Source organism: Microtus ochrogaster, chromosome 17 (assembly GCF_000317375.1).
Source record: "Microtus ochrogaster isolate Prairie Vole_2 chromosome 17, MicOch1.0, whole genome shotgun sequence".
Taxonomy (NCBI): domain Eukaryota; kingdom Metazoa; phylum Chordata; class Mammalia; order Rodentia; family Cricetidae; genus Microtus; species Microtus ochrogaster.
Window position 1 is genome coordinate 23012851 of NC_022019.1, and position 10770 is coordinate 23023620.

General features: G+C 43.8%; 1 protein-coding gene across 6 annotated transcripts in view; it reads left to right on the top strand.

Moving 5' to 3' along the window:
• LOC101997947 (ecto-NOX disulfide-thiol exchanger 1) overlaps nt 1–10770 on the top strand; it is a 468349-nt gene that overhangs the window by 434027 nt on the left and 23552 nt on the right. For all 6 annotated transcript variants that reach the window (XM_005355649.3, XM_026783288.1, XM_026783287.1 and 3 more), the window contains one exon: nt 7198–7304. In XM_005355649.3, coding sequence (XP_005355706.1) covers nt 7198–7304 — 107 coding nt within the window. The remainder of the gene's footprint in view (nt 1–7197; nt 7305–10770) is intronic.

A 10770-nucleotide genomic window follows, 5' to 3' on the forward strand; every position in this document is an offset into this window, starting at 1 on the left:
TCTGCTTCCGTGGCCTCCTTCAGATAGGCCTGTCATCGTGCTCTGCTTCCGTGGCTCTCATCCCAGCAGCTCCTCCTCTCAGGCACCAGCTTGGGTCCACTAGGGAGTCAGGAGTTTCAGCACCTGACCTACTGCCGCCTCTTCCACGTGGCCAATGCTCACTGCTCTCCTTGGGCATCTGTGACACCTCTGGGTGTCCGTCCTGAGACCGCAATCACTGATGGCATCCTCTCCCTGGCAAGTCTCCCACCTATGGCCAACCAAGATCAGTTCGCCCACTCCATCAAAAGTCTCGTGTTTTTTTTTCTTTTGTCCCCCCTTCCCATGAAGAATTCCCCACCCCCAGCCTTTAGCATTTAAAGACAACAATAACAAGCGAGGGGAGGGAGGTCAACTGTTTCATTTGATATGTGCCTTTGAAAATCCCTTCTGAGCTATTCATGAAGGATTTGGAAATGTGTTATCCCTTAAAAGCAGAAAAGGGAATTCTTCTGAAACCTACAGAGTTAAGGCTCTATCATGAGCCTGATAGCATTAAAAACAAAAATTAGGCTTGCAAGATTTTGTTTGAGGTGCTTTATGCAGCAAAGCCTGCTGCCTGGAAGAATGTAATCAGTTGCTCCAGATATTTGGGGCACTAAATGGATTTAAGTTCTTTTCACAGCTGTGTAGCTGGAACACGGGATATTGGAGGTGCCGGCCTGTGGGGGAGAAGCAGGGAAGGAGAAAGGACTGTATTCTTGCTAATACCTGCCTTTCTGTCTCAGTGCTTTCAATGCTTCTCTGCCCCGTACGAAAAGTTCAGAGATCTTATACAGCCCCAGAATCTGAGATCTGCACTGGATGCTGCACTTCCCCTCCAGGGGGCTTGTTTAAATGTCTGCGTACCTGACTGTCCTGCCTTGAGCCCCTCTTCCTCTGAAAGACTAAAACAAACACCTCCCATGATAGAAAATCTTGGAACTTGTGGCCACACTCTGTTCTTACTGAGGAGGCCCAGGGGACTGCCACTATCTCTCTCTAGTGCCTCTGCCCTGGTTCTGGGAGAGGATACTAGATGGCCAAGACACTGGAATTGGGTCCCCATACCCAGCAAGACCTCACATAGCACAAGGTGATGCCAGAAGACTATGAAGGTGCACAGGGTGAAAGTGACGTGAAGATAGGCGTAGAGGTGCTGAGAGATGGAGACCTGCAGATAAAACAGCGAGCCACAGGTAGGGCCAAAGGCAGCTCTAGAAGTACAGGGGGCTGGGAAGGACAAACAGTAGCTTGGGCTGTGGACTCCCCGGGAGGCAGGAGGCTTCTACTGAGCTCAGCCAGGTCCAAGCACCACATACTGGATTGCCAAACCCTGTATCCTTTTGCCATTTCCAGTCTTCCAGGTCCATCAGTGTCCCACATAGGACAGCCATGGACATCATAGCAGGAGAGACGACACAGAACAGCCCCCAGATTTAAAGATACTTTTACTTGGGGAAATTATATCCTGCTTGGTGGTGTCCCCTTAAATTGATCCTCTGGAGATCACATATTCTGATTTGCAACCAGTCAATTCTGCCACGAGAGTGCCTGCCACAAAAAGAATAGGAGGCGATGGGGAGAGCCAGGCTGCTAGACTGGTGTCCAGTGGCCCCACGTGGGCATTTTAACTGAAGTTTATTACAATTCCATGAGATTATAGGAGGGCATGTGCCTATCTCAGCAAGCGGCTTCCATGAAAACTGCATCAGGAATTTGGCCTAAACGTTTAGTTTTAGACTCCTTTAGTGTGTATAATTCAATGGTTTTCAGTGTCTTCCCTCAGGCTCACAGGCGCCATCATGGTCAGCTGTAGAACAGGGTCATCTCTTTAAACATTAATACACTGTCATCGTGACTGTCACCTCACTACTCCCTAGATCCTTCTCCCAAACCGGAGACAAGCACCTCCCTTCTATGTGGTTAGTTCCTTCTTCTGGACATGTTCATGGAGGGAGCTGTCATCTGTGGTCTTGATGATTGACTTTATTACCAAGCATAGTTTTCTCAGGGGACATCTGCCCTTTAATAGGTATCAATACTTCATGGTCTTCCATGAATCTCTATTCTACACTGTGACATGTCTAATTTTCAATTAATACATTAGTGTTTAATCTTTTCATATCCTCTTTGGGTATTCTGAGTAAGGCTACTATCAGTATATTTTAAAGTAGTTAATGAAGTTATTTTATCAAGAGAGAAATCTGTTCTACACTCAGCATATGTCCAAACATCTGGGGATAGGAGAAAGTACAAAGGAAGAGTTATAAACTATTTAGTTTTCAAGAGATGTTCGTGTGTGTGTGTGTGTGTGTGTGTGTGTGTGTGTTTCCTACATGTATGTCTATGCTCCACTTGATGCCTGTTGTCCATGGAAGCCAGAATAAGGAGTCAGATCCTCTGGAACTAGAGTTACAGACACTTGTGAGTCAGCAAATGGGTATTGGGAATTGAACTCTGTCATCTGGAAGAGCAGCCAGTGATCTTGGGGCCAACTTTCCAGCCGTAAGAAATGTTTTTAACATTGAAGTACAACTATGTCTGTGTGCATTTTGTGTGTCTGTATATGTGCACATGATTATCCTATGGGATAATCACAAGTTGGGATTTACTGTCACACAGTAATTGGCAGCTTCTTTAAAGCCATGTGCCCCCTTTCTCCTGTTTGTGTAAATGTGCTAGGCAGAGTAGGCACGCTGGGATGGCATTTAATGAAGACTGGCATCCGTGCAAGCTTCTGGAGAGGTCATCACTGACTTTTTCATGGTCCTCAGAAAACCCGGTACACAAAGCAGGTTGTAGGCAAGAGTTGCAAGATGGGCCTGGCAAATCTACATTTTTTTCTGACTGAGAGCTGTGTCAATAATAGTTCCAAATTATCAGGGATCTATGCTTTGTTTGTTTGTTTGTTTGTTTGTTTGTTTTAAAAGCATGCATGGTGCAGGTTTTAGACTTCTTATCTGACACAGAATCCTGGAGTCCTTCTTGCCTTACAAGCTGCCAAGGGTGGCAAAGGCACCGTATAGTGTGCAGGCCCGAATATGTTCTTCCACAGCACAACTGTGTGTAGCCTTCACTGCCTGTAACCCGTCCTCTGAGCAGTGAAGTTGTGGTGAGCCTTTAGTGAGCAATTGTGTGTGGCTTCACTGTGTGTAGAAGGAACAGTCTGAACGATACCAGAGAAGCATTAGCCGTAGGGTGGATCACGAACTTCTTGAGTCTTTCACAAAGACAATGGAAGGCATATGGTCTTCACCTGTGACATCAAGATTAGCACCATCCTGATTTGTGGTTTTAAAGCCATGTTATCTTTGTATCACAGTCCTTGGGACATTCTCTTTGAACTGTCTTAACACATTTCCTAATGAACAGACATCTTGCTCAGAAGGTTTCTGCCAAAACAGGAGCCTGAGCTGTGCCATGCAAATGCTGTGAGTTGTTTTCAAACCGAAGTTGAGTTGCACCATTTTTACCTTTCTGAGTTCTCGTTGGTGGTGGTGATGGTGGTGGTGGTGGTAGTGTGTGTGAGTATTTGTGTGTGTGTGTGCATGTATGTGCATGACTATGCAGTAAGACGTCTCATAAGAAAAGGATATAATTGAATCCCATCCAGTTTTCCTTTTACTTACTTATCTTATTGAAGAGAACTCTGTAAGAGACTGAGAGAATGACCAGAGAATTCAAGACATCTCTCAGAATATCTGGTGTCTTTCTGAACCTCTATTCTTAGTTCCGCTCCACTTGGATGGCCTTCAGCAAACACTCGAGCTCACTATGTATGCCCGAGAGCCAGTTCCCCACCTTTTTTGCTCAGCCCTCCATCTATACCTGTTCTCTGTATCTCTGCTGCTCTTCCCAAGCTTGTGTCATCCTGGCTGCCCTCCTGCACATCCTCTTAGCAAGTCGCTGGATGCTGCTTTCTATCAGATGGCTCGCTCACCCTACCCTCATTCGGAGCGTCTGCTGTGGCTCTGCCTTCTTCGCGTCTCCCACACCAGTCAGGCTGGCCCGTGTTCCCTGACCGATGGCAGCAACTGCACGTCCTGGATTAGCACACGGTCCTTCCCTGTCTCTTCTCTCACGGCCTTACCCTCCTCCCTTCGAGCAACTTCCATGACAAGTCTTTTCACATCTCCAACTCGCAGGCTTCTCTCCTGAGCACATCAGCAGTTAAGGCCTGGCACAACATTGCCTTTCTCCTGACAGGACCCCTCATTCTGTGATCCCAGCTTGGCTACTCTACTCTATTCTCAAAGTGGTCCAACAGACCTCTCATACAGAGTAATTGTCTCCTTTCATTCTTTCAGAATCATAACATTTTTATTGTACATGGAAGTTTGTTTTTTCAGATTATAGAAAGATCAGGGTGAAACACTATCCAAAAGTATTTACAGCCAAAAACCACAACCTCCCCCACCCCAGTCCTCAAGACCTCCTTTGCAGAAACAGTCTTTGTTGGACAACAACAGCTAAGAGTGTTTAAATTTTTTACGTATGGTTTCAGAGATACACAGGTTACACACACACATGAGAGACTACCATAGAGTCGTTCTGTATTCTGCTATCTTCACTAAAGACATTAGACATTGAATTTAACGTTCCACGATGATTTATTTCATGGATAAAAATTAATTCGTGTTCCTTTGATGTATGTTAAGGCTGTTTGCATGTCTTAGCTATCATGTCCTCCCTCCTTCTGCTCCTCATTTGGACCTTGGGAGCTCAGTCCAGTGCTCCAATGTGGGTCTCTGTCTTTATCTCCATCAATCACCAGATGAAGGTTCTTCTTATTTAGCTTCTCTAGGATCACAAATTATAGGCTCAATGTCCTTTATTTATGGCTAGAAACCAATTATGAGTAAGTACATCCCACGTTCATCTTTTTGGGTCTGGGTTATCTCACTCAGGATAGTGTTTTCTATTTCCATCCATTTGCATGCAAAATTCAAGATGTTATTGTTTTTTACCACTGAGTAGTACTCTAATATGTATATATTACACACTTTCTTCATCCATTCTTCCATTGAGGAGCATCTAGGCTGTTTCCAGGTTCTGGCTATTACAAATAATGCGGCTATGAATGTAGTTGAACAAATGTTTCTGTAATATGATAGGGCATCTCTTGGGTATATTCCCAAGAGTGGTATTGCTGGGTCCTGGGGTAGGTTGATCCTGAATTTCCTGAGAAATCGCCACACTGATTTCCAGAGTGGTTGCACAAGTTTACATTCCCACCAGCAATGGATGAGTGTACCCCTTTCTCCACAACCTCTCCAGCAAAGGCTATCATTGGTGTTTTTGATTTTAGCCATTCTGACAGGTGTAAGATGGTATCTCAAAGTTGTTTTGATTTGTATTTCCCTCTTGTAGCCCAGGGTGGCCTTGAACAGAGGCAGAAACCCATCTGCCTCTGTGTGCTGAGTGCTGGGATTAAAGGTGTGTGCCACCATTGCCTGGCCTCTACGGCTAATTAGTATGACTGGTTCTATGCTCTGATCTTTAGGCAAGCTTTATTTGTTAAAGCACAAACAAAATATCACCATAAGTGAGGATGGGGTTTTCTAGATGAGTTTACAATTGGGGTTTTTCTCAGGTACAAAATAGCAAATACTAATATTCCATGTGAAAATAACTGGAGATCAAGGCCAAGAAGTATTTATTAGCATTATAGGAAATATTAACAGTGTCATAAGAAATGAAACATACCTTAGTTCCCTCTAGCACAGTGGTTCCCAACCTTCCTATGCTGTGACACTTTAATACAGTTCCTTATGTTGTGGTGACCCCCAACCATAAAATTACTTGTGCTGCTACTTCATAACTGTAATTTTGCTACTGTTATGAATTGTAATGTAAATATCTGATATGTGTGATGTGTGGCCTCTGTGAAAGGGTCATTTGACACCCCCCCCAGGGGTCGTGACCCACAAGTTGAGAACCACTGCTCTAACATATCATGTATGTGTTCATTATTTTGCCACTGAAGGTCACTCATCTTTAGGGGCTTTGCTATTGTGGCTTTTTTTTTTTTTGATGCCTGAAGATCTGGTAGAGAATTGAAGTCCTCTTTTTCTTTTTATAACAAAGCCTCAGGAATCGCTAGGATACAGTGTGATACAGCGCTAGTATCCATAAGAACTGAACTCCATATTTAGTTCAGGTTTAGTCATGTGACTGACTCAGAGCACTAGTGTGCCCTTACCCCCATACTTAACCAGATCAACAACTACTCAAGTAAGACCGACCGAGTCTATAGTTGGTTGGCTCCATACCTAACATTCACTAAGACCCCATCCTTTCCTTTATATAATTATTTGCAATCCTTCAACATTTCCCATCCTAATAGCACTGTCCCTGGAGATAACAGAATTGATGGATGAAGTCAAGGTGATAGAATTACAGTCTCATATGGTGTGAGAGTCAGGAGGGAATGTTTATGAAAGTGATTGTAGAACAGTAGAAGACAGGGGATGGGCTCAATCAGGAATACTGAAGTCAGACCCACAGGTGAGAGATGCTGCTCAGGTGAGCTTTGGTCTGTCTTCACGAGAAATGGGTAGCACCTGTCACCAGCCAATGGGCAGGAGGACTGGCTTCAGTCCTTAGAGAAAAAAGTGGGGAGGAAAATGGTTCCTGAGGCTGAGGAAGCTATAACACAACTCTTTACGCCCCCAATTTGGACCTTGGACACAGAGTCTTCTTCAGTGGGTTGTACTTAAGCCATTGAGATGGAGAACAAAGAAAAATGATACATGTTTGGTTCTTGGGCTTACTTTACTTACCTGATCTTACTTTGAAATCCCTAGTTGGGCAGGATTTTATATACCTTTATTTGTATGACAGTATCAGGGTCTATATACGTATAGACCTAGGTCTATAATCTGCCATATCAGATTCATAAACAACAGCTAAAGGATGCTTGGAGGTAGATACCCATGATCCTTTCCCCGGTCATCCATAGAATTTGTTTTAACCTAACGTTATGGAGACAGACTTGAAGGGAGACATCCCCAACCTTGCTAAACTGTAAGTACAAAAAGGCACAAGTTGGATGGATATTGATGATGTTGTTTCTATTGTGACATCATCCATAGACTCCTAGTGTCTTTGCTTTGCTTCCCTAGAGTGATCACAACATAAATTACTTGTCTTGTTTGACTTCCTTGTTCACCAAAGTTGAGCAGATTGTGGCCGTTTTCAACGCTTCTACCAGACAAAAAGCTTGGGACCATTTCTCGAAAGCTCAGCGCAAGAACATAGACATTTGGCGAAAGCATTCCGAGGTTGGTGATTTTACTGTTCCTTTCTAACCACCGTCACACAGCTGGATTGGCAGAGAATAGAGTGGCTGTAGCCGCTAATGGTTTTGTTACAGCGGGCAGCCCTCCTGCCACTGTCCTCATTGTCCCCCTCCACTTCCAGCTCTTACTTCATTTCTTGTCCAGAAAAGCATCTGCCTTCACACTTAGAACGTTATCACCTCCTCTCCAAGGGAGAAAAGAGTCTTTCCCATTCCTAGTAAAGAGCTCGCTCAAAAACAAACCAAGATGCTTTAGCTAAAATTAGATGGAAATGTCTATATGAGCCAATCAAGAAAGCTAACCATTAAAGTACAGCGTTTTCCTTCTGTGATCTATGTGGTGATGACAGTCGGCTCTTTGGGCTTGAAATGACAAGCATGCCTTCCTCTCCATATCATCTTGTCATTAGCCATGCCTTGTCCACTGGGCTAGCCGGGAGGGTCTGTCACCTCTCTCCCCAGAGCAAAGCTCATGATGGGGGCAAATGTCCAGGCTAGCTGTGTTCACAGCATCAATGCATGTGCGGAGTGTGAGTATCCTCCCCCCCCCCCCCGAGGAAAGAGGCCGCACCTTGACTTTCCTTGCTCCCTAGACAGACCAAGCTGTGTCGTTAGTCATTGGTCATCCAGCTGTTATTTTTGACTCCACCTGTAGCATACGCTTTGAACCTGTAATGTGAAAGTAAGTATCCCATCTTCCTTTGCTTCTTCTTGAGTGAGAGAATGGTTTTCACGTGGATGCCGCCTCATTTCTAGCATGTCAATGTTAAAGTTCTCTAAGAGACACTCCCCTCTCTCAAAAATCACAAAGTTATAGAAGGTAAGGTTTATTTATGTAATGCTTCTGACTCCCACTTGGAAAAAAATAAGTGTTTTATGAAGAGTTTGAGGAAACACAAAGCACTGTGACATCAATCATCCGGGTAGCATTTTAAGTGCCCATTAACTAATGTTAAATTGCAGTTGAATACCAATGGCACTACATGTAATAGCCACATGAATACTAAGTAGTTCTTTATTGTCACTGTTATTATGGCGATTACTGAGTAACTTCACAGTCATGGGATGCTGAAAACACTAGGGTAGTTGTTGGTAAGGGCGTTTTTAAGTGGTGGTCACTAGTGCCTAGGAAGGTGACTGGTGACCCATCCAGCTTGCTTCCACTGTTGGGGAATGTACGGAGGAGGTAGGATTTTTCTTTCATTTTTCAAGGGCTCCAAAACCAAAGGAAGGGTAGGTATAGTTCTCTCTGACACCAAAATGCAACCCAAGTTAAAGTTGGTTTTCAAGAGGAGGGCATTAAAAAGAGGCCTCTGTTTATGATGCAATAAAGACCCTGAGGGTTACGAAAACTCAATGATGATTCAGATTTGAGAATGGCAAATCTTTGGATTTTTTTTAAAAAATTCATATAAAATAAAATGTAACTAAGGAAATTTTAGCAGACACCCAGTGAGTGTCAGTATGCTGAAAACATGTGGGCACAGAAAGACCATTCTCCATGTGGGTCAGCGGACATCAGATACTGGTGTTGCCTCCTGCCTGGGCCCACTTTTTTTCCCATCTCTCGCTCTCCCACTTCTGGCACTGTTTAGAGCACAGCATGTCTGGCTGCCTCCTCTGTCGGAAAAATCCTACTTGCTTTCTCCATCCTGGGAGACAGAATGGAGACTCCAGAGGGCTGGAATGCCATTCTCAAAAGTCCCTCTTGCCAATAACCAACCTTATCTCTTGGGAAACATGAGAAAACAGAATTCTAAATTACCTTTTATTTTTTTCTCTCCGACATGTTGCTTAATTGATTAAATACCAGTTAGTGATTTAACATTGTGGATCATGTCTCAGTTGCATATAAACTTGATAATTGGCCTGATTTCTCTGCATTCCCATGTACAGCATCTGTTAATTACCTGCAACACCTCTACAGATTTATTAGAGTGTGTTAGCGATTTACTGCTGAACCACCGGCACCCTGTGGAAACACCCTAGGTTCCCCTCCCTCCAATATCTCCCCTTCCAACCACCTTTCCCACAAAACAACTATCGTGTGACAGTTTATCTTTAATTGCAGAACTAAGCAACCGCCCCCTCCGCCTTGTTTATTCTTTCCAACTGGTTTCTCCTTGTTTGGGCTTTTTTTTCAAGCCGCCTCTTTGGTAACTGGACTCTTCAGCAATAGAAAAGTTAGCTGTCCGTTGCCTGGAAATGTCCCCGCTAATCTCATGTGGTGTCTTTCTCCAAGACCCGGCAGCCTTATTTAAGATAGAATCAGCCCTTCTTCCTTCTGGGTGGCATGGTCACAAAGGGAGGTGTTTATCGTCCCAGTGATCTCTAGGGACTGCCCTGTGACTGTCTGCTGTCCTGCTTCCCTGTCCTCCACAAGGATATAATCCCTTGGGTGCAGAGATGTCCATTAGAATGCTGGTAACAGCACGGAATTTTCTCCCATCCTGCGGCAGTTCAAATCTGTGAGCTAAGGAAAGACTTCTGAAGCCAGGGCAGCAGGGCAGGCCCACTGAGTGGTCAGTGGTCACGCCTCCTGTAAGTTGGTGGAATTGTTTACTTTTATTGTTTCTCATAGACTTATTATAAAGTAAAAGTATCTTAAGTATTTGGCTTTTAGTTAGAGGCCTTTAATAGAAGAAAACAGAACAATGGAGGCCATTCCCTGTTCTAGGTCTGTTTGAGAACAGTACATGCTCTGGGAACAGAGTGTATAAGGTGTCACCATTCCATAAAACACAGTAGGGTATAAATTAATGATATAACCAATTAACATAAACAGTTACAGCATTCTGATTTTAGGAACATTGGTAAGGATTTTATGTGTAATTTGGTACTTCTCACAATGGATTTTCTAACATACCATGGCAGCCAAATACGCTTGTCTTAGTGTTATCCCCCTCTCCGTGAACAGAAGCTCAATGAAATTTCCTGCTTGATTTCATCCACTGCTAACCCCAGTCCCTAGACATGGCAGGTCCTCAGACCACAGATCTGTAGTTAAAAAAGGAATAGCTGAGCCATCACTACCACAAAATTACAGCCCCATGAACACAGTAACAGGCTATGAAAGAGAAGACCTCTCTGTGTTTATTTGATTAAGTGTTATTTCATGAATATATGAATGAATGTTTAGATAAATCATGTCTAGACTACTTTAAATCAGTTCAACACAGTGTCTAGTGTGAGAGCAAGAGCCTTTTACATGCAGGGCCAGGGAAATGTCTCAGTCTGTAAGCAAACGTGAGGACACACGTTCAGATCCCTATAAATAACTGCATAGCCATAGACCTGTGGTTCAGAGCTGGAGAAGTGAAGACAGGAAATTTCTAGAGCTTTATAGCCACCCAGTCTGAATCAGTGAGAGATTCTGTATCAAGAAAGTAAGGTGAAGAACAAGAGAGAAAAACACTAACTTCAGTCTCTAGACACACACACACACACAC